General features: G+C 38.9%; 1 protein-coding gene across 1 annotated transcript in view; it reads right to left on the minus strand.

The window, feature by feature from the left end:
- The window catches only part of LOC133519046 (zinc finger protein 423 homolog), a 127,215-nt gene that overhangs the window by 82,351 nt on the left and 18,831 nt on the right, over nt 1–26,033 (minus strand). The window contains exons 2-3 of the mRNA XM_061852918.1: nt 14,768–14,941; nt 8,887–8,949 (exon numbers count right to left, since the gene is read on the minus strand). Coding sequence (XP_061708902.1) covers nt 8,887–8,949; nt 14,768–14,941 — 237 coding nt within the window. The remainder of the gene's footprint in view (nt 1–8,886; nt 8,950–14,767; nt 14,942–26,033) is intronic.

Raw genomic sequence — 26,033 nt, forward strand, 5'->3', positions numbered from 1 at the left:
GTACATCTACACGCGAGATATAAGAAAAATTATTGTGTATGTATGTCTATTTCATAGTTATGAAAGTAAAATAGTAAGTATGGTGGCTGTAGCTTAAAAACTCACGCCAGCAAAAGACTTCAGTTTGTCCTTTTTACAACTACTGAAATCTTGATTTACTTAGACTGAGTTAAAGCGTTAATCTTAAATCAAAAGAGCTTGATCAAAAAGTGTTGTAGTAACGAGTTAGGGGGGGGGGGGGTTGTTATTGTTAACGTGAAATCCATACTTATATATTATCATAAGCGTGTGTCGAAACAAAGCAAGCAGTAAGAATTATTTTAGCAGCCCATTAGACAGAGATAGAGACATATGTAAGCGCCTGAATATCTTTGTCATACTTTGTCAAACAAAATAGCGATAAGTTTATATACAACATTTTCTAGGTTTAAATTTTCTAAGGACTTCGTCCGCCTGGAATCCTGAAATTTTTTTTTTGTAATCGGGTATTATAACTATTCAAACTTTGAACCCCTTTTTTAACCCAGTTAGGGGATGAATTTTCAAAAACGCTGAAATTACTTTTCTTGTATTCTAACAATATGCACATATACAAAGTTTCAAGTTCCGCACTCGAAAACATTTTGATCTCCATACAAATTTTCAAGTCCTTTTTCACCACCTAAGGGGATGAATTTTTAAAAACGCCGAAATAAATTTTCTTGTATTTTAATAATATGCAAATACACAAAGTTTTAAGTTCCGTACTCGAAAAACATTCTGATCTCCATACACACTTTTCAACCCCTATTCCACCACCTCGAGAGATGAATTTTTAAAAACGCTCTAATTAGGTTAAAATAATATTTGAACCTAATACAAACGTTCAACCACATTTTAACCCTTTTAGGGGATGAATAAAAAAAAACGCTGAAATAAGTTTTTTTCCCTTTTATTATAATACCTTTTGACGAAGTTTCAAGTTCCTAACTTACTATAAAATTTAAACCCCAAGACAAACTTTCATTTCCTTTTAATCCCCTTAGGGGTTATATTTTTAAAAAAGTTCCGTTAATGTATTTTTGTTATCTTATAATAATAATAAGCCCCCAGGGCAGCTTGTGGCGAGCTGAATGGGAAGTGACGTCCCTTGGGTCCCATACCCCCGAGAGTCGGACAGGCCCCTCTCTCCGGCTTGCCTTCATTGGCCGGCTGGAATGAACACTGAGCAGGGGCCGCAGGACTCTCACCTCTGGATTGCCTTTACCGGCCGTCCAGAGTGGGGTGTCAGAGCTATATGCTCGCAGGGTGGAAGTGAAATATGCATAAGACGCGAGTTGGCACTGTGGCTGTTTACAGCCACTGTTTTCGGGGACCCATATTGTGAGTTGGCGAGTCACCACCTGTCCATTTTTTCGTGTTTTTTAACATATGATTAGGGCAGGTGCCATAGTCACCTCCATAGTCTCGGTTACCAGTCTACTAGCAACTCAACCCAATAGCCCGGATTCTTTTTGTACCTTTTTCTTACAATAGTCCTACACTAACCGGGGCTTATCCTTGGGTGCACTGCTAGTGCTATAGTGTGAACAGGGATAATCGTCGGTTAATATAATTTTTCAATAAAAACATTCTGATTGGCAGTTGCCATCTTTTGTTCCCTTGCGAATAAATTTGAAAATAATTTGACGAAACACACGCGCACACTTTTGGAAAATGGTAATCAGAGTAGCAAATTTACTCTTCGATCTGCTACCATGATGGAAATCCGTGGGCTACTCAATAAAATACCATATTAAAGATTCCAAAATGTATTGTGCATCCGCACAGGCAAACGATTACGAGAGAGTGACTTATTTACAAATGTGACATCTGTCTAGAAAACTTAAATTCTATACAACCAGAGTTTATACTGGTACATAAACAAACTCCATGCTTGTGCTTTACATACAAAAGCACATGCCATCATCATTGTTGTAAACTCCAACAGGTGTCACATTACTTTTAGAGTAAATTGTCTTATTACAAGGGGCGTCTACGTGTTGGCTTCGGCCCCACGCACGCCTTCAAAATGCCCGGGACCCCATGGTCCCGAGAATTTGTAAGAGACATACAAATAATAATAATAAGTTAGGTTTTTTATAATGCGTTTATATGTTTTTGTATTGTTTTGTAAGTGTTTTTATATTTTACTTTTATATTCATATTGTAAAAAACTTAAACTAACACCCAAAATAAATAAAGGAAAATAATAATAATAATTTCAGTCGGCTCACAAAAGTCCTTAACATTCTTTTGTCAGGAGGCAACAAAGTGCGCGCCTTCAACGCCTGGGTAATGCCCCTATTCACATACTCCTTTGGCATACTAAGGTGGACTCAGACCGAGCTGGACGCCCTGGATCGGAGGGTCCGACTACTGCTAACCACACACCGTATGCTACACCCACGCTCGTCAGTTATGAGATTGTACATCCCACGGAAGTGTGGAGGTCGAGGCTTCTGTCAAGGTATGCAGTTTGGGAGTCGTGAATTAAACACGGGCGTCGAGCTGAGACTGGTTTATTCTCCCAATGTAATGCTACCCACTTTTACCAAATGCCAATTAATACAAATACCTACAACCTCCTTCTTTGAAAAATTAAATAATTTAAATAGAACACCATGTAGTGATCAGAATGTTTAAATCACCTTTCCATCCCCCACAGAAATAGCAGACGACTCGCAATTATAGACTTTATTTAAATGCCAGAAAGTTTGTTTTACATTAATACGCGTCTTATCTCACAGCGGTTAGTGACGGATAAAAAGGGTTATTAAACACACACCTTGACGACGACGATATCCTCCCTAAGAATCGGCAAACTGCTCACTTTCACCGTTTTATCATTTATTAGCCGCACAAAACAACGAAATCCACTTTATCTCAATATAATTTCACTTAGGTACCGACTGCGCCATGTCAAGGTATGCAGTTTGGGAGTCGTGAATTAAACACGGGCGTCGAGCTGAGACTGGTTTATTCTCCCAATGTAATGCTACCCACTTTTACCAAATGCCAATTAATACAAATACCTACAGCTTCCTAAACGCCAAAGATCTCCACAACTGCGAGGTGTGCAATCTCAGGAATTATTTCCTTAACGAGTGTGGGATGCATCGTGATGTGGTGGCAGTAGACAGGAACCTCACGCCGCTCTCCTTGGCAAACGAGAACTGGCGCAAACCTGTGGTACTAAGTACTGCGGATCGCAAGGCGGCATGGGAGAGTAAGGTGCTACACGGGCGGTTCTACAAGACCCTCACGGGACCTGACGTAGACCTGCTCGCATCGGTGAACTGGTTACGATTCGGGGACCTCTTCGGAGAAACCGAGGGTTTTTCCTGTGCAATTGCGGACGAAGTTATGATGACGAACAACTATCGGAAATATATCCTGAAGGACGGTACGGTCGACATTTGTCGGGCATGCCGCCGTCCCGGAGAGTCACTCAGGCATATCATTTCCGGTTGTTCTCATCTTGCTAACGGCGAGTACTTGCACAGACATAATCTCGTAGCCAGAATTATTCACCAGCAACTTGCTCTTCTATATGGCCTTGTGGTCCGCGAAGTACCGTACTACAAGTACTCACCTGCGCCAGTTCTTGAAAATGGTCGTGCCACGCTCTATTGGGATCGATCTATTGTCACTGACAGGACTATTGTAGCCAATAAGCCTGACATCGTGATAATAGATCGATCGCAACGCCGGGCCATGCTCGTCGACATCACCATCCCCCATGATGAGAATCTCGTGAAAGCCGAGAAGGACAAGTCCAGTAAGTACTTAGACTTGGCTCACGAGATAACCGACATGTGGGATGTTGATTCGACGATCATTGTCCCGATAGTCGTTTCAGCGAATGGTCTCATAGCGAAGAATCTCGACCAACACCTTCAGAGACTCTCGCTAGGTGGTTGGATCAAGGGTCAGATGCAGAAGGCGGTGGTCTTGGACACGGCGCGGATAGTCCGCCGGTTTCTCTCTCTGCGGCCCTGACCACCGGCAGCTTGGGCCTTGCCCCGCTGCTGGCGGCACCCTAGGTTAGGTTTTTTATAATGTGTTTATATCTTTTGTATTGTTTTGTAAGTGTTTTTATATTTTATTTTTATATACATATTGTAAAAAACCTAACATAAGAGAAAAAATTAAATAAAGGGAATAATAATATTAATAAAATTATTTTTTGCACACTACTTAAAAAACAGATACAGAACTTGTATTATGCCGTTATAAGACATTTCAAAGAATTTGTAATGTATTCCATTACAAATTCTTTCAATTTCCATTACTTTCAACCCCTTTTTAAATCTAGTAGGGGATGAATTTGAACAATGCGGATTGGGGACTTCACATACCTACACCTTCCTCACGATGTTTTTCTTCACCGAAAAGCTAGTGATAAATATCAAACGACATTTCATACATAGGTTCCGAAAAACTCATTGGTACGAGCCAGTATTTGAACCCGCGACCTCCGGATTGAAAGTAGGACGTCTTATCCACTCGACTACCACCGCTTCTAACCCCCTTAGGGGTTGAATTTCTCAAAATCTCTTTTTTGCTCTTATACACTTCATAAATGCAACCTAGTGTGTAAATGTTAACTTTCTAGCATTTGTAGTTTCCGCTCTGCGTTGATGAGTCAGTCAATCAGTCAGGACACTATATATATAGATTAGTATGCACTTTCACTGGGTTGGTACCCTAAGCTTGGTACATAAATATGGCAAAGCTAACCGCAGTCATCAGCAGACGTTATCAAGTAATACGATAAGCCGGAACTAAACAACGAAATTAGGATTAAACGCCGTGCAATAGAATCGGTTTTCCCGTCTGCCGTCTCCGATATCATTGTAACGAGCAACAATATCGGTAGTGGTGAGGCTTGCATGTGTGTGTGTGCACGGGTCTGAGGAATTCCCTCGGGACGGAAGGAACTGCGGCCGAAGACTGCCACCTGGGACCGCCGCAGGGGGGGGGGGATAACATAGCGAGGGCTCTTATTAAGGCACTGTTGATGCCAGGACCGCCTAGCAATAAAACCTGAACTGGAATCCCATGCGTAAACGTTGAACACTTTCAGTAATTAGCAATTAGGTGGTAAGCAGTGAAACAACGCGACCTCCGGTCGCGGGTCATCCCTTGCGGCCTGCGGCAGGCGGCTGGCGGCTGATAATATCTAAATGCCTAATGGCTGGTGGTCCTGTGACGAATGTATCGGGCGGCCGCCCCCCGCGCGTCGCTTCCCCCTCACCACTATGTGATAATTCCAAACGCTGCGGCCGCGCCACCTGGGATCTAACAGGGGCGGATCTAGGTTGAATATTTTCCGCTCTTTTCCAATATTTTTTCTACGACTGTTTATTAAGTAGAGTTTAATAATTACAACTTGTAAATATACTGAAATTTAAAGCTCACCTAAAAAATACGGTTAGTGATATGGTTCAAAATCATAACCAGAAAACAAGCAACAACAAAAACTCGGCAACAAGAAAAAAAAACTAATTATTGCTCCTAACCACAGGAAAAAATCGTAACCGTTTATGACGTTTTTTATTTATTTATTTAAGTTTAATTTCCGACAGTAAAGACAAATCGATTCATACCTTATTCAATAAAAGCAATACTCAGTAAGTTTTAATGTTATGGCGAAACTCAAGACGTTAACTCCCAAGGGCATAAACTGCTAAAATAATAACCCTCCCCGTTGGCGTTCTGTATTCACGTAAAGACTGCAGAAATAGACAGTGATCGTTTCGCGCGCGCGTTTAGGGTAAAGTGCTTGCCTGCCAACCCGTTAACTCCTATAATTGGGGTATTCAGGTCAGCTAGATGTGACGAGCTCGCAGGAATGTTTGGCAGTGTCGAGGCGGCGCGCGGCCCGGCGCCGCCGGCGTCGGCCCCGCATTCCGCATGCACCCGCCGATCGAACATCGGCATTTAATTACCCACGTGCCGGACCAGGACCCGACCGACATTGCTGGCATTGTCCTGCTAACTTGCTCCAGAATAACTTACGAACGTTTGGCATTCTGCGATTGAGATATGCGGGGAGTTGTCGAGTTGTGTACTTTGGTGTCGTGTGGTGAAGGGTTCATCGTATGAACCTTAGACGCCTAACAATACAAATATTGACCGGGCTTTGGTGGGTATCGAGGTTTAGAAAATATGTAGATTTGAGAAAAAATATGCAAACGGTCAATGTAACTTTATAAAACCAGGTGGAAAAAAAGCACATTTACTGACAATTTTTTTTATAGACAGTTTAACAATTCGCTACCAACCATGTCGCCCATTTTTTTCTCATCGAGTTTTTAATAGACTATAGTATCAAATTTTCGAGGAAAACTCGGTATAAATAAATAAACAAGAACAAACCTGACATTTAACATTGCAGACGAATTTAATGAATTATAATACAACAGGAATATGTAAGAATAAAGAGAAAATGTATTGTTGTGCGCGAGTGCGGTCCCTGCGGGCGGGTCCCTCGGGAGCGCGCCCGCGCGCCCAACTTCGGCTCCGCGCGCCCCCTCCGTGCGCCCCCCTCACCCCCGTAGAGAATACATTTTCGCAACACGAGTGCTGGCCTAACAACGACTCTGCGACAAACCACTCACTGGGAAAAATTGCTCATTCTCCTACGTTATGTGTTGAACATTATCCATTTGTTCGTTAGAACAAAGAGCCCACCTCGTCGGCCATTAGAAAGCACTGAAAGAACCTACAATAAAATAGGAACAATAGCTAATTCACTAAAATAATAAGTAGTAAGGGTGCCTTGAGGGAAGCAGAAAGTATCAGTCATACGAGAAACTACACGATTGTCTCGACCGCTTCGTCTTTATAGAGGGCATTGAGAGACACCTCCGCAGTAATAAACTCTTCCAGAAATCGACCATCCCGACAGGCAAAAGTAAATAAATACCAGCTATAACATAAGTACATTTTGTTGCTGTAAGTTATTCTGCTTCTTACGACCGCCATAAAAGTTAAATTATCTAGGTGGCATAAAATTACAATGTCAACTGCGCGGGATGGTAAGTACTGTTTTAAAAACTCCTAAAGTCATGAAAGATAAAGTGGAGGTAACGTCGATGGGCCACCGCGGCCAATTTATTTATAATCTCGGGTGCAGAATCGGCTACGAATTAGCATGTAAATATTTGAAGTCCACGGAAGAAGGCTGTGGAGATTTATCGTGAGGAGCGCGCGATAAGCGAGGACAGGTCGTAAAGCACCGGGAGGCCCCACGTTAGCCGCCGCAGCACACCCTTTGACGAAGTTGTAAAAAGAGCATTAAACCGCAGTAAAAACGCATCTCCCACGCTGGCGGCCGCTCACTCACGACCCAACCTCTACCGCCGACTCCTCGTTTTAGTGAACCTTATGAATTTCAATGAAGATATAGTAATAAAGCCTACTCAATCTTCATCATTTTGCGTAAATTTTAAGAAGCTACCCTCATTGGGCTTCGCAACGATTACATCAGCAAACTTCTGGAATTATTTTCAATGAAACTCATCAGATTACTTATTTATAAACTATTATACAGTAGGGGAATCTGGGGCAATATAGACCCCCTTAAGCATATTTCGTGATAACATGAGTATAGAGCTCTTATTTTCTTATGTTTTTTTATTATGTTGTAATTGTTTAGAATTCATCATTTGTCCACTCACTTGCTTCCTAGAAATCCTAACGTAAAAATTGTAAACTTATATTAACTTAGACTACTGATAGCATTAATCTCACTGGTTACTTTGCTTATTTTCTGTATTCTACTTATTCCAGCATTACCTTGTATATATTTAGTACTAAGGATAAAAAAAAAACATAAATGTAAGCAAAATCTGTTAAATGCATGCCGTGTTTGCCTGTAATTGGGTGAATACTTAAGCAATCTTATTTTATAACTTGTCATTTTATAAGTATTTTTTGTATATTACCTGTTGGCAAACCTAAGTAAATAAATAAATAAATAGAGTAAACTACAGCATTACTTACATTAGAATGATCAACAGTCTCCACTCAAAATACAAAATAAACAAAAAATACAAATTGCTGATATTGCCCCGTGCCTGAGGCACGACAGTCATACCTGCATGGGGCATTAAGAGCCGGGGCACTATACATAAAATAAAATAAAAAATACTTTTTCCTAAAATCTGGCACAATAGGATCAAATAATTAATTTTTACGAAATGTCCTCCGTCTATCCTTCGAACGATTCTCCTTATTTTTGTATTTCCTGTAAGTTTTTTTATCATTGCTGTCTTCATTTGTGGCGTTGATTGTTCTAGTTCCATTTTATATAGTGAACTTGTAATAACAGCTATGATTTCATACATTAATTTGTCTGGGGTTACGTGGGCACCGTACCGAACGTAGCCAAATTGTATTGGTTATAAAACTATAATACACTTATGTAACATATAAAGATCATAGGTACCAAAATATAGGAAAATTAGATCAAACTTCATACTTTCGTTGACTCGTTTCTAGCTCCGAGAAACGTGCGACAACGTCACCCGGGGTCACCACTTACCGCGTGGTCGTGGGGCCGATGAACGCCCGTCCAGGGGGTCTACCGCGAAAACAGAAATTCGCAAATTGCGGGGATCTTCCTCTTTTACTCTCACTAAAACGTAATTAGATTGACAGTGAAAAATGCCCGCAATCGACGAATTTCGATATTCGCGGTTATAGCCCAGGCTACCGCCTATAGCGCGTGCGATACAGTGTGTGTGGTAGAAGAGGAGAAATGGTGTTGGTATTACCCCGGGTGCCTATAATACCCTAACTCCCCTAACTTAGTATTTTCCGTAGTAGATACTAAGAAAGAAGAAATATTATACATACCAGCCGTTTCAGCTTCCCATCGATCGAATGTATCCATTTGATTTTCCTCCGCATCTCCGGTATCTGTAATAAAGCAATAATCTGTAAGATTCGGAAGTGACTAAGTGATGGAAGTAATGCGTGATATAGGCATTCCCACAGCTAATACATCACTTTATTAACAATTCGGATCTGTCACGTCACGCTCGCGCTCTGAGCCGCGCTCCATCGGAGATTGGAGTTAGGCTAGGCATACTCGCGTTCGCACCGCCGCACCGAGCGACTGGAAATTAAGCTTTACGTACATTCGAGTCCTACGAGACTCGGTTTTAGGCTGTTACGGGTCGTTCAGAGAACTTTGGGAAGCATAATCGGCAATCTGAAAATGTCAACACCGAATCTGTGAACGGAAAATATCCCCAAACAGGATACCTATGATACCTAGAACCACATTAGGTAAATTTGGGATATGTCTATGTTCACGTAATATTAGTTCACAGGTTTCCACCATGATAAAAATTTCTCAAGGTGTAAACCAGCTTTAGGAACACTTGTTTTATCCCCCGATACGACACTTAGAAAGGCAACGGGATGTCAACTATTAATTTATCTATAATTATTCTATTTATAGTTCTGTTTGCACCTCGTCAAAAAAGCTGCTATTTGAATATAGATACATTTTCTTCGTAAGTATATCAAATTTATATAACAATGATTTGGTTGATATGGACATATGATTTGTAATTTCAGATTTCGATTTTTTACATGAAACAACACAATTTCATACAAATCAATTAATTATTTTACGTTTTATACACGCATACGAATAGTCGACATCAAATAGATAGTCAGCGCTAAACTAGCCAGATATATCGCAACAATAATATTTTCACGTCAGCAGCTCGAACAAGGGTAATTTGCTGCTTAAAAACAGTGCGCAAAATCGCATTTTACTCACCGAGTGAGACAAAATAACATTCAAGTGACCTTTAGATTCGAATGTCATTTCAACGTGCGGGGCCTAATACAAGTTCGAAATATTTGGATTCTATTGTCTTTATCCTTTTCACGTCATTAGCAAAAAGAAAGAGACAGAAAAAGTGCATACGTAATTCAATGGTATATTGACGGTTTATAATAGACCCCCGAAATAAGTCAGACCGCATCGTTCCAAAACACCCTACGAGTTCATTCGTAATAATTAAATAATGAAATAAAAATTTAAAATTTAATAAAAACACCATATTTTACGTATTTTATTATACAATCAAAACAATGAACTTATACAAATTTACGCAATTATTACGCAGTAAATAATTCTACTTAACTACTTTTAACCATCTCTACTATAGTTGACAAAATAGTAGTATCCGCAATTCGGACCGTATCTTACAAAGTTTTTTTTTACAAAAAAAGTTGTCGATTGAACTGTCAATTGATGTTCGTTAATTCATTATTTTCGTATTATTTTATTGAAATTTGTTTCGTTTTGTTTTATTGCGGTAATTAAAGATAATTGTTAGAATACCTTCTGAAAACATGAGTGAAATAGTGATCCGTCCGTCTGGATTACATTTTTTCAGGTTGTATTTTTTGATGGCTGACTGACGTGAAAAATTTTGTGTACTACACGAGATCAAAGTTATTTACATCTCGTGCGCTTTTGAGTCCCTTACTACGCTCAAGATTCTAAATTAGATTCACTCGCTATGCTCGTGAATCTATTATAGAATCATTCGCTTCCACGGGACTCAAAACAAGCACTCGAAGAAATATCAAACATTGCTCTCTTGTAGTACAAATAGAGAGTACGACTACGAATATTGTCTATTATTTAAAGTATCTTGTAAGTTCATCTGATTTAATATATGTATGTAATGTATGTAAGTATATGTATCCGTATCAATATATATGCGTATGTATTTCTTATGAATGTATTGTGTTCGTACAGGTACCTAATTGTATAATCTATACTACATCTGCTTCGCTTCGCTCTACCAGTCAACCCTTAGGTTGACTGGTAGAGAATGCCTTATGGCATTAAGTTGGTTGTTTTCCTATGTGCAATAAATAAATAAATATAATTCATTGAAATGTATAAGTAAGCCTTACAATATTGTTAGATACTGTTATTAGCGCTATAGTAAGCCCTTCACTCGCATCCCTAGGGAGGCGAGTAGGCAGGGCGAAGCAAGTCGATGATAATGTAAATGCATCCGACTGGGCTCTCATTCCCATCGGAAACGCTTCAAATACCACGAATAGTTTGATTTCGAGATCCATAACAATTATGCGTAATCAGGGGTCAGGTTTATGATGGTTTCCCTGAGGCTTTTGTTCGGTAACTGGTAATAATAATGACGTTCTTCGCCCCCTTTGTACAATCCACCAGAAGACGTCACTTTTTGAACCGCACAGGAAGCAATGTCAAAAGGCTTTTAAATACATGTCTGGTAATAAAATTGTAATTAAAGTTTAAACACAGAATCTAAACAAAGTTGCAAATGTTTGTACTTTGAGAAAACTTCATACATTATAAATTGATTGGAAGGTATAATTTTTTTGCTCTGTGTTTACAAGCCGATTTTTCACTGCAATTAAATAAATTGATAGGCACCCAACTCCATGGTTTATTTTAGTGGCAAGTGGTAGTACTTAGGTACCTACATACTAAATATAATCCGCCAGAGATAGATTGTCAATAAGGGACGCGCCCACCGGACGATATATTTTCAGTTTTTCAGGCACCCTGGTCGAATATAACGGTGAAGAGGGAAAAAAGATGACAGACTAAAATACAGTGTAAGAAAATAGGTATGTAAGACAGAATATGCGTTCAAAATGTGGCATGAAAAGGAAATTTAATTCTTGGCCATTTGACAGCGAAGAAGCTTTTTAACCAGACTACAAAAAGGAGGTTATTATAAAGAATACTATCAGGCATTTGCCATGATGCAATTTCATATATATGATTATTTTCATATATATTATTATGATTTTATTATTATTATACGTTGATTTTGTTAAATTATGATATTGGGGCATAATGAAGACCAGAACGGAACTCTCAATGACGCGTACCTATTTCACGTTTGGTAATTGGTCTTCTTCGTTAAGTTTGTTAAGCAAGTAAGGTTTTAGAAAACTGTGTCAAGGCCCAGTTCTGGTGATAGATTCATATCCAGACTTTTAAATTCGAAACCGATGCGCGAAACTTTTTACTAACATAACTATTTGGCCAGACATAAAAATAAAACATAAAAAAGCCGAGCTGACTTCAAAAAGTATAAATTAAAATATTATCCATTTTACATGTCTAGCAAATATGGACTAGGTATATGTTTAGTCGATGTCAAGCCAAATAGTTACAATACCGGAAAATAAAACCCCTAAACAACTAATGGACAGCTTTCTTATCGAACCGCACTAAGATTGGCATTCGGTTCGACAGCGTGTTGACGCTTTAAATTTGGCTTGGCACCGAATTCAAACATATTAGTTGCTAGCGCATATAAAAATAACAATTAAATTAAAACAAAAAAATTACAAAACCTACTACTCGGTTTCACGTGAAAAAATCGCATTGAAATCGGTCAATATCTTTGCGTCGGGGGTTAAAAAATATTTTATCCTTTTTGAAGTCGATTTTGTATTGAGTCAATATCTTTTTCAGGACAAATCGTCTGATATCATTTTTCCTAACGTGCCCGATATCGTTTCTCTAATGTTGGCAATCGAGTGCAGCGCTGGACCTTGCGGAGGAGCGCGAAACACCAACAAATGTCAACATACCACAATCGATGGCTCGAATGCGCCATCTATCAGACTACGAAGGAAACTGCTTCAAGACTGGTTAGGAACAGAGGAAGGGGTAGAACCAGTAGTTATTAAATAGGCCGACGACGGCATCAGAGCTCTCTTTTTTCTAGAATTTCATGGGCAAAGCATAGGCAAGATAGGAAATACGTGTTTATGCCGGTTATTAAAATAAACTGTGATTTGTTTATCTGAAGGTGAAATAAAATTAGAAACCTTACAAGTGTTTATTTTTAAAGTAATCCACCTCCCGTAGTCTGGTAGATTTAACTAAACTAGCTAATTTTAACTTGAACAAATAGTCGGTATTCGGCGTGCGGCGACTAATCTGACGATAGATGAGATGAGCTCGATGCACAGTGAATTGTGTATGCCAGCGAATGCGCCTGACACTTGACAAAGTGCTGGGTGCGGACGCCACCGCAACTGCGATTAAATCAATTTTCATTGAGTTATTGCTCCGATACTGGCTACCACATATTTTAAAACGGTCATCTCGGTTTGCGCATCTCCATATGATCTATTCGCACGAGTATGGAATAACGTAGATATATAGTCAGTAATAGTTATTGTTTTGTTTACTCAGCTGTGTGATTAATTTAGAATTACATTAAAAGTTGCTGCTACTGCAGTTAGAATGTACCTCTCTATTACTGTGGCATTAAATACCATGGATAATTCTGATAAATTGTATTAAGTAGATAGGTACTACTTACCTACTAAAATTGAACTCAACAAAAAAGGTTTTCTAGGGAGGTGGCGGTATGGTCACATACACCTTAACTTAAAGAACTGGCAGTTTATAAATATCAGAATCACACGTGAAAATTCTTAATGTGTACCTATTTAAAGATAAAATGTAGGTAGATATTCCCCCGGTAATCTGAATGTCGAATGTGTACAACTTTTACGTAGATGTCTCTGACAAATTGCGCATATATATCAGAATAAAAATATAGCCTATTTCATTCCGTACTCTAAACTATCTGTATGCAAATTTTTATAACAATCGGGTGCCCACGGGTATTTAGGTGTGGACGCATAATAAAGATACTCACTTTCGCATTTTAAGTAGGTAGATGACCTATCACTCAAGTTGTTTATTTTTAAGTTATTATTATTTGAATCCATCGTTCACATGGCTACTGAGTTTGAGCAATGTCACTCACAGAACTTTCTCAATCCTAATAGACACGCTGTCTGTCATTCACACTTCGATGTCTACAATTCGCATTGCACCCATGGCTGCGACGCTGGCCGGTCGTACGTCATCTGTTATCTGCGCCATGTGTCACTGTCCGCTGCTACAGTCCACAGCACCGCTATGCAATTCAAAAGACTACTTTGTCGTCTCGCGTTGTCACCAGTTTAACTCAACCGTTAGATCCTCAAAACCCGTGCCTAGACTTATACTGACTTCGTTATAGCTTGCTAAGCGATGAGCTTTTTGAATAAGAGCACAGCCTGGTCGCTGACGATGCACGACGCGGCCAGGACGACCGAATATGCAAATCAGTGGTACAAGATAATGTGGCATTCGAATTCAGTCGGTTTAGCTGAGTGCCTCGTTTAGTTCTCAATGTCTGTGGCAAATTGAAAATTTAACGCAGCTCAGATATAGCATTAATGGAGATAAATATTTCGACTTCTCTTGACAACACGAATTCGTGGTGATTCGATAGTGTTACAGTGAGATTCTACTGCACCTTAATAAGTAAAGGTATTGTTAGACTATAAGGTGCCTATAGGTTAAGAGGTGTGAAGTCTACAAATTAATCGTGCTTGAAAATCAGAGTCACGGGTTTCATAATGTACATTATAAAGCGACTCTGGTTTTTCAAAGTTTATTGTAGACCATTTAGATACTTTGATAATTAGCTTAAGATGATGTTTATAATCTCGAAACAGTTGCCACAAAACATACTTCGCCGTATCACTACCTACCACTACTACTACTCGTACTATCTAGTTCAGCTGTCAAACTTCTTGTACAATCAATAACTCTTTGGTATTATATATTATCATACCAGCATTACATTTGTTATGTCTGAATCCAAATAATAAAAAAATCCATATGACGACATACCTTCGAAGACATCTCCAACATTAGATTCGTCTGCATCTTCCACCTTGTTCTCATCCTCGTCATTCTCGTCGCTGACCTCATCATTGGCCAACTCCTCGCCGTCGGCGGCGTCTTCTGCGTCAGTCTCTTCCTCGCTCCCCACTTCGCCTTCTTCATCCCACCCCTCTTCTTCCGCTGCAAAACAATATAAATTTATAGGTCTACCGCTTAACTGGGTCGATTAGTACGGAGTTATAATGGTCAGAGAGTAGAGACATATGGACAAAGTGAAAATCACCGAGAAGTCTACCAATCGTCTGAGATAAGTGTAGTATGTATAAATATAATGAACGCTTTTTGTAGATCGACCTATAAAAAGCCTACTACAACAGTGGTTTCCAAAGTTGACTTGGGCTCTAACCCACCTAACAAAAACCGCCAAATTCAGGGCTCAACTCTTGGTAGTCTTAAACAGGGAGTATGACATATTATTAGCACCGGCTGTTAACCCAATCGGTCGGCATGTCGTCTTATGTTTCGGGCCCACTCCAATTTTGCTCGCGACCCACCATTGGGTCGCGGCGACCCATACTTAGTTTGGGCAATTCTGTCCTACAGGGCTTTTACAATACCGACGATTTAAATATAGGTTAGGTCTTTTTCAAACTTTTGAAAATAAAGAGCTATTTTAACTTGATTTTGGTTGTGCCTAGTAATATACAAAATAGCAGTCATCTTGACAGTATGTACCCTAAGTATGTACTCAAAATAAGGATTAAGGACCTTCATATCATATGGAAAAGATAAAACCAAGTTTGACCAAATTTAGTTATGTGAGAATAACACTTTGCCTTTATATCTCCAACATAATAGCATCCGTAAGTAAACTTTATGATCAAGAAACACCCCATTACATTGTTATCTTCCATAATGGTAATATTGTTGAGAGACTCCAATTCCAGAAAACTGTTTTGTGGAAATTGTTGCAATAAAATAAATAGTAAATAGAGGATAGGAATAGGGGTTGCACAATTATCACGAAAACGAAATAAAGAATGGTAACAGTTTTGCACTACAATACTAGTTACTTACATATCTTAAAAATTATACGTTGATTTCAGACCCGTAGTTTTCCTACAAGCACATACCTCCCTCTGAATTATTATAATTATTCTACCGGAATAAGTAAATATCTAAAACTAGGAAACTATTTCACTAATTTCAATTCAATGTGTAAGCAATTCTCACAAGTACACAAGTCGATGTACTGTGAATGTCTCGTAATCACCGTAAAGTATTCAAACGTAACATGATGTTAATTAATAAAAGTGCCCATAAAACTAATTAGAATAATGCAGGCATAGCTTTGCTGCGAAATGTGCGTCCGAGGACAAATCAGTGGCACTCGCGGGGAGCATCGGGCACTACCAATTACACGTGCTAGGTAGCAAACTAGGTACAGTCAGCAACAACCGATAAGCTAAGATCACGAGAACGAAAAGTATATTTTTTATAACAACCGAATAATGTTTTCAAGAATGTGTAGGGCAGAACCCGGATAGATGCAACAATTGGATATGTAACTCACTTTAAAAAATCTCACTTCCCAATATCGGAACAAAAAAGAATAGTTAGAACAGAAGCCCAAGCCCCACATACCTGAGTCTTCTAGAAACCGTTACCCGGGATCGTAAGTATGTGTTTACATTGTTTTTGCGATACCTCTGCGGCGAAAGCGTAAAAATCTTGAACGTTTCGAGTACATTCACAATGGCATTACTTTTGAAGTGGTATTTAAATATGTTTTATATTAATGATATCGATACACCAGTGCAAGAAGTAATTACCCGATTTACCCGGGTAACCAATCATTGGTATTTTGTATGTTTCGTTAAAAAAATCGTAGTCTTCCTCGCGTTGTCCCGGCATTTTGCCACGGCTCATGGAGCCTGGGGTCCGCTTAACAACTAATCCCCAGAATTGGCGTAGATAGTCAAGTTTTACGAAAGCGACTGCCATCTGACCTTCCAACCCCTCTGGGTTGCAAGGTAAGGGTCGCGCTGGGTTAGTCTGAGTTTACCGTCTGGTAAACTAGGCCTTATTGGGATTAGTCCGGTTTCCTTACGATGTTTTCCTTGCAAAAAGCAACTGTAAATTATCAAACGATATTTCGTACATAAGTTCCGAAATAGTCATTGGTACGAGCCGGGGTTTGAACCCGCAATCTCCGGATTGTAAGTCACGTGCTCTTTCCTCTAGGCCACCAGCCCTTGTTTCGTTAAAAAATTAAGGGCGTTTATCCATATCATACAATTCATAAAGGATAGTTGCTCTTAGAGCTTTTATACCTCACACACCATGATATATGCATACCTACTAAAACACACGCAACTAGTGTAATTTAAAAAAAAAAAAAAATTTTAGGTTTATCAAAATTGTGGGCACTTATATCACCATTCTTAACTTTTCGGGACCCGATAAGACAAATGAGAAGTGACCCAATAACAAAAAAAACCGGGCAAGTGCGAGTCGGACTCGCGCACGAAGGGTTCCGTACGATTATTTATAAAAACGTCAAAAAAAATATGTTTGTTGTATGGGAGCCCCCTTAAATATTTATTTTATTCTGTTTTTAGTATTTGTTGTTATAGCGGCAACAGAAATACATCATCTGTGAAAATTTCAACTGTCTAGCTATCACGGTTCATTAAGATACAGCGTGGTGACAGACGGACGGACGGACGGACGGACAGCGAAGTCTCAGTAATAGGGTCCCGTTTGACCCTAAAAATCATCAATCAATCTTACGCAAATTGACCTAGTCCCAAAGTTAACTCAATAAGCTTTGTGTTGTGGGTACCTTCTAAAATACACCGACGCCCGAAACGCCCTTTCCGGGATTCGAACTCCGGACCTCCATCTTGGTAGGCAGGGTCGGTACCGATTAGAATAGAAGGCCGTCAAATGTACCTCGACTGTACTGGAATCCAGTTATGTTATTACCAGCGAAAGTGAAGCTACTGATTACGTTCGCCACGGTATGAGCATAATTAGCGCCGCCAGGGCGCGGGTGGCGTGATTGCGCCCCGTCGCCGCACCCACGGCTCGATCCCTGCCCACTGACATTCGATTATAATTAAACTGATTTAAAATTATATATTGAATTAAAACAAGTTAAATCTTTAAAAAAAATGCTAATTTCTGCAAAATTCTGTGTGACCTTTCTCAATATTTTTAATGAACTACTGTAAGCGCACTATAGTACCTACCTACTCTACTGTTTCTTATTCGACGGCCACGCTGCCCTCTAGTCGGCGAATAAAGATCTAAGAAGGCGATTCATTCCAAAAGGGGCAGTCATTAATGGTAGTGGATATTTGTGTTATTACTGATTGAAGAAAAAATATAATTATATATTATCAGAAAACTACCTCAAGCGTTATTCCCCACCAAGTTAAGTTAGACCGTATCCCTTAACAGTACCTATAACAACCATTGCGATTGCTACCATATAACTTGAAATCAATTTTAAATGGCTCAGTTCTGTGTCCGTGGAGACCTAACCCACACTGCGGGCTCTGGGGAGCGCCCATCGATTCATTACAAGCCTGCTGGCCTGCCGGCTGTCCATACATTCCCTGAAGTCTACATGTGCAGAGTAATTTTATTCCAATTCCTATAAAACTAAACTATTTAAGTAATTAATGACGATGCTAAATGTATTAGTATATTTCTTATCTCGTTAAAGTACGTAGGGGAAAGTGTTGTTTTCACATCACCTATTCGGAAATGGGCGTTTTCTTCCCTGCTAGGAGGGATCAAAGTGGCACTTATCTGCTCAAGGACATTTCGTTGCCAGTATAAAATACTAACACAATGAAATATGAAATCATTATCCACATAATTATTGTTTTTAGAGTTCCGTAGCCAAATGGCAAAAAACGGAACCCTTATGGATTCGTCATATCCGTCTGTCTGTCCGTTTATGTCACAGCCACTTTTTTCCGAAACTATAAGAACTATACTGTTCAAACTTGGTAAGTAGATGTATTCTATGAACCGCATTAAGATTTTCACACAAAAATATTAAAAAAAAAACAATAAATTTTGGCGGTTCCCCATACTTAAAACTGAAACTCAAAAATTCTTTATTATCAAACCCATACGTGTGGGGTATCTATGGATAGGTCTTCAAAAATGATATTGAGATTTCTAATATAATTTTTTTCTTAACTGAATAGTTTGCGCGTGAGACACTTCCAAGTGGTAAAATGTGTCCCCCCCCCCCGTAACTTCTAAAATAACAGAATGATAAAACTTAAAAAAAAATATATACGATATACATTACCATGCAAACTTCCACCGAAAATTGGTTTGAACGAGATCTATTCAATAGTTTTCTTTAATACTTACGTCATAAATGGTACGGAACCCTTCATGGGCGAGTCCGACTCGCACTTGGCCTCTTTTTATAATCGATTACGTGCATAGTATTAAAAATATATATATATATTGTCATAATTGTAAAAACTAAATATAATTTGCATATTGAAAATAAATGAATAGTGTATTTTAATTAAGTAAATTAATCAATTAGCGTAATATTTACAAAATAACGTAAAAACATCATCAAATTTTTATTTTGACTGTTATTGGTTATTTATATTTAGCCATACTTATGCAATATAAAAAGTTTATATTTAAAAAGTTTTAAAAAAGCACATGCGGTTCTGTATTGTATATATGTACATTTATAAATACTTAGGTTAAAATAAAATAAATAAATATTATATGACATTATTACACAAATTGACTAAGTTCCACACTAAGCCAAATCAAAACCCAAAAACTCAAATCAAAAACTTTACATAATAATAATGAATATGGCAAGAGGCCCGATGAAATAACCCTCATCCCCTGGCAGATGGGACGGCCGCCCAACTGGGATGCCACATGTGTGGACAGCCTAGCACCGTCCCATCTAGCCGCCACGTCACTTAGGGCTGGCGGGGCGGCGGCAGCAGCTGAAGCTGTCAAGCGCCGCAAATATGCTGGTCTCTCCAACAACCACATATTTACGGCGTTTGCAGTAGAGACTTTAGGGCCGTGGAGCAACGACGCCCATATCTTATACAAGAATTAAAAATAAAACTACTTGAGACTGCGGGTGACCCTAGGGCTGGCTCATTCCTAGGCCAAAGAATAGGCATCGCCATTCAACGAGGGAACGTAGCCAGCCTTATGGGCACCCTTCCGTAGGGTACAGACCTGGGGACTTTTCGTAGGAGGGGTTTTTTTAATATTTTTATTTTATTAGATTCAATTTAGTTGTTAAATTGAATAAGAACATATTTAGATACTTTATAATGAACATTGTAACGTATATTTATATATATAATACTACAAATTATATGAGATTACATTATTATAAAATGCCTAACCTGAGATAAGAAATAAATAAAAGAATAATTAAATTAATTAATTTATTTAAAAATATTAAATAAAATAATGAATATAATCAATGGAATTTGATAAATGAAATAAATTAAAATCATTATATAAATTAAATAAATTAATATTCATCCCTATTAGTTAGGGCGGCGAATAGGGGAATTTTCGGTAATACTCGAGCGTGGCAGTTTAAGATATGAGAGATACCTTAGACCTAATAGAACAACCTTGCAAAGTATTTAGTTCTATATGTAGTGACGCGCGCCTAGGATAGACGATCAGATTAGTAAAAAAAAATCGATGGTCTGTAATACTCGAGCGCGTCAGATAAAGAATTAAAGATATTGGGGGTTGATTTTAGTGTTTTAAGACTAAATTGAACTAATCTGACGATAAGTCCTTGACGCCGCCGAGTTATAGGGTCGCGAACTTGTAAAAAAAAAACGTCAATCCGGCATTCTCGAGCGCGATTTTTTATTTTTTTATTTTGAAGAATATAATCTAAAACTTACTAAAAATACAAAATCTGCCGGTTTCCGCATGACCGGAAGTGTGGAGGAGCCATTTCGTCTTTCGAAAAACGCGTTGCGGCATATAAGTCGCGAACGATACATTTTACAAAAAAAAAGTTTAAATAAACAAAAAAGGTAATTTTATTTTACACAAAAAAGGTCTCTTTAAATTTTTGTCCAAAGTTCAAACTTTTTGACTTGAAGCATCATAAAAACTCAAACTCCCGGTTTTTTGAGTATATCTCGAAAACTGAGGGTGTTAAAAAAAATTGATATGAAATAACGATGACTAAATTATGTGACTTTTATTATATCTCAATTTTTTTTTTCTAAAGCTTCTCGACAATTTTCGTGGACTCGGAAAAAGTTACGCGTATCTGTATACAAAAGTATTATTAACATGTACAGTTTCATGTATGTATATTATTCAATAGCCTGTTGATCCTCAAATTGTTTTTTGGACGTACCGTAAGCAAAACGAACTGAAGAATTGAAGCAAAAAAGAGGAATTTGCCATAAACATGTAATACAGACTGAGCGCTTCGCGGAAATATATTTTTCTATCATTTCATTTTTTTATACAATAAATAATACAATTCGTACTACATTTCATCTACATTTACGTTGGTTGCATCTATCGCTTTATTGTCATTCTTAAAATCCCCGTTTTATCAAGGAGAAAGAAAGGAAAAAAAAGAAACCAAAAAAACCTTTTTCGGTCAGATTAAGAGAACCCACCAACATTTTTGTCAGATTAAGAAAATATGCTTTCAGGATACCGAGATAAACCTCCCCTATGAAAATCTGACGCGCTCGAGTATTTCAAAAAAACTTTTATTTTTTGTATTTTCAAAAATTCATCGTAACTTATCGTCACGCCGAAATCGTCAGTTTTTTTAAAGGGAGCTTCCTTGGGGCCTACTTTACACCCCTTCCGAAAATCTGACGCGCTCGAGTAAATTATTTTTTTTTTGCATATTTGGCTACTTTATATTCCTACGCCCACCACGCAAACCGGCAGATTAGTATACCGTTGTTATCAGAGGCACTTGGGGCATACGTAGTATGAATATCTGACGCGCTCGAGAATGCCCAAGTAACTGTTTTTTTTTTAACATTTTTGAAAAACCGTACACGCCAAACCCACCGCTAAAATGGTTTTTACCATACGAGCTTTTCTTTTCGAAAATATTTTATCTTTGGATTTTGATAGGTCTCGACGGCGCCGTTGAATTACGCCATTTAGCTACCTCGCCTCCCTAACTATATCAATAGTCGTAGATCTCGCCTCTGTCTTTATATCTATTATGTGTTTAATGAATACACAACCTTTTATTAGATTACATTTCTTTCGGCATATAAGTGAGTGTCAATCATAGTGTAACTAGTGTAAGTACTTCCGAAGCGTTTGGTTTAGAGGGTAAGAGCTAATTTGTTACCTAACAACCAAAAAAATCTACAAGAATAAAATACTTTATTTTCATTTTATCATTTTAGGTGTTTATAATAATAATAAATAATATTCAGGCGTAGGGATGTGACGACCCCATCGCCCGCTGGTTTTACCAGTGCAATCAGTCAACGCAGGGCAGCTTGTGGCGAGCTGTTGGGGAGTAGCGACCTCACGTACCCGAGTGCTCCTGGTGAGTTCTGTTACCCGTTAAGGGTGGGACAGGATTCTCTACCTCTGGTTTGCCTTAGCCGGCCGGCCAGAGTGGAGTCGTTAGAGCTTTAAACTCCAGGGATGGAAGTGAAAAATTGCATAAGATGCGAGTTGGCACAGTGGCCGCTCATCTGGGATGGCTGCAGGAATGGATTTCCATGACCAATCGCCTCCCGGGCGAAAACTCGTGTTTGTTAGTGGTTAATGGCTATGTATGATTAACCCTCGTGGACGTCAGCTCGCGCTCCGTTGGTGGGAATGGCAGCCACTGAAACCAGGGATCGGAACCGGTTTTATTGCAAAAACATCGAAATAACCATATATTTCGGTTTATTTTATACTCCAAATGTAGGACTCAGTTGTGTTTTTAGATAACAGGGCCTGTATTCCCAACGCTTGACATATATAAGTAGGTACTATAACGTACTAATAACTAAGTTAACTCAAGAAATCCAGTATCAATTTCAGCTTAGATTCGGGCAACTTTACTTATGACATGACAAAAGCAGACGACCGGGCAAATTGCCTTTCCATCTCATTTTCCTCTCTGGACATTAACATTATTGAAAATATATTGACATAACGCACCTTGTTCGCTACAGTACAGTCCACTATCCACAACAGCAATAGCCCATCATAACTTCTCTCGCAGAATGTGACGCGCGGGACGCATTCGGCACCAAAGCAACTATACTGCAGCGTTGGCAATTCAATTTTCTTACTGACCATAGCGGTATTACCGGTATCGTAATTCATCCCTCACGCGGAAAGAGCCAGCGGGGAGACATTAGCGGTATCGGTACGGCCCTTGATTGTCGAGGAATTATTTCCTAGCCCATTTATTTGATTACGGTGATCAGCTGAATGCCATAACGCAATATAGTTGGTATCTTTAGGTAACAATATCTCAGTGGTGTGACAACGACATAGCTTTATTTAATAAACTTCACGTTAGTTGTCACGCCTGTCACGGGAAAAAAACCCAAGCCACGGAGCAAACGTGTGTCCATTTACCAAGGTTTTTTTCCCTGCTGTGTGTTCGATTATTGGATAGCAGCATATAGCCAAAACATGAAGACATACCAAACCATCCTTTACCTAAAACATGTATATTGGCCGTTGATTATATAAGTATACAGGGTGAAACCTAAGTCGTAAACAGAAATTGTTGTTTCTATTACAGTATTTTAAGGCAAATTCATTGCATTATCTCTACAAGCAAACAATTAAACTTTATTGATAATAATTTATAACCAAAACACCAACCTTATGGTCACCCTATTCGACAAGATTTGGTCTGTAGCTTAAACTACCACTTGTTTTTCTTCCTCGCGTTATCCCGGCATTTTGCCACGGCTCTTGGGAGCCTGGGGTCCGCTGGACAACTAATCCCTAGATTTGGCGTAGGCACTAGGTTTTACGGAAGCTACTGCCATATGATCTTCTAAAGCAGAGGGTAAACTAGGCCTTATTGGGATTAGTCCGATTTCCTCACGATGTTTTCCTTCACCGAAAAACGACTGGTAAAATATCAAATGATATCATTACATAAGTTCCGAAAAATTCATTGGTTCGAGCCGGGGTTTAATCCCGTGACCTCCGGATTGCAAGTCGCACGCTTTTATCGCTAAGCCACCAGCGTTTAAGCTACCACTTGTTATGCAGAATTATTTTATCTCATTTATTGAGCCTACTTACGTTATCAAACAAGATCATCATGTGTACTTCAAAAACCTACACTGTACATTTAATGCAAACACACTTATTGGTTCTTAATCGTAGTTTATTTTAAAATTAACGCTAATTTCATACATACTTTAACAAATGTTCAAAATACTCGCCTCCTAATTCATCACACAACTGTGCCCGTCTCCTGTTGTTATCTTTGACTCTCCTTAGTACAAATTCGTCCGCTTTTACTTCGTCAAAAGCGGCTATGATTTTAAGACGAAGTTCTGCCACTGTGTTGGATACCTGCTCATAAACCTTTCTCTTGATTTCACCCCATAGGTAAAAGTCCAAAGGCGTTAAGTCAGGACTACGCGGTGGCCATTGTATGGGTCCATTTCGGCCTATCCAGCGTTCCGGGTATTAATTATCCAAGTAATTACGGACGTCACGTTGAAAATGAGCTGGAGCTCCGCCCTGCTGATAATGCAAGTCCACTAACTCCCCCTGAGGCACTCCTTCAAGCAATCCTGGGAGGACATGACGTAGGAAATGAAGATAGTTTGGGCCATTCTGACGCCCTACAATAAAGTGAGGCCCAATTACTGTATTATTGACAATACCCGCCCAAACATTCACACTGAACCTCACTTGATACGCATTCTTTCGCGCAACGTGTGGGTTTTGTTCGCTCCACCAATGTTCGTTGTGCTGGTTGAAAAGTCCGATCCTAGTAAATGTCGCTTCGTCGGTCCATAGGATGTTTGTATCCTGGTTTTGCAACAGCCACCGACAAAATTCTACTCTTTTCGCGTAATCTGCCAACACGAGATCCTGTACGGGCTGAAAATGAAACGGATGTTGGCCAGACGCATTAAGCAAACGCCACACGTACATTTGGCTTACACGAAAGCGTCTGGCAGCTTGTCTTGTGCTCGCTTGTGGGTTTCTGTTAAAGTAGTTCCGTATCCGTCTGTACAGGTATTCCGGGCGAATAATCGGCCTTCCTCTCGCCTGTGCATGAGCTGGAACAGTAAACTGTCCATAGTCCCGGAGATTTTAAACCATGCTACGAATCAGGTTGTATGTCGGCACTGGTGATTCGGGGTAATGTTCTTGAAATCCTTCTCGTGTTTGCTCTGTACTGTTGGTTCGAGCGTAAAGTCTTACCATTTCGAAACGCTCAATAAAAGTGTAAGGATATGCAGCCGGCATTTTAAACGCGAATTGATAATTTTCAATTTAAATTCGTACCGTCATGTTATGACTTTTGAATTTGTCATTGTCAATTTAATCTTTTTTCAACGTTCTTACCAGCAAATACAAAAAGGTTGAATGATTAATCTTAATAACATGCCCTGGGTCTATGACAGTTTGACGTAGCAATTAGGGTGACCATGAGACTCAGTAAATTTAAAACAATTTTTTAATTAAAGAATTGAGAAACAACGCGTACATATTTTTGCCTGTTGTCACGTCCACATGTTTAAACTAAATTTAAACAGAAAGAAACATATGTTTCTGTTCACGACTTAGGATTCATCCTGTATTTCAACGGGATAAGTTCTACCAATTCTCAGTACCTAAAGTGTGTTACTGTTTGTACATCCAGCAGTGGCAGCATGGTTCCATTTTTATCGCTTATCACTATACCCGTCACTTTCTCACTTACATACTTGTTAGAAAGTGACAGACATGGTGACAAATGAAAAAGAGCCGACCATCTTAGCCCTACTGTTGAATTTAACGAATGAATTCATTTGATAATTAATATGTCCATGTAATTGTGATGCTCGCTGTACCTACATTGCTGACTTTTGTTCGGCCCTTGCATATTAAAATGGAAAGTTGGAAACACTAGATATATATTGAATAGGTATTGTGTTTTTTTATGAAGGTATTTACTGCACTTAATTATTTGTAAATTAGTTTATTTTATATAACTCGAATTAATTAGAATGTCTGAAACTTAATCAAAGTCACCAACATAAGA

This window comes from Cydia pomonella, chromosome 6 (assembly GCF_033807575.1).
Source record: "Cydia pomonella isolate Wapato2018A chromosome 6, ilCydPomo1, whole genome shotgun sequence".
In the NCBI taxonomy this organism is placed as follows: Eukaryota; Metazoa; Arthropoda; class Insecta; order Lepidoptera; family Tortricidae; genus Cydia; species Cydia pomonella.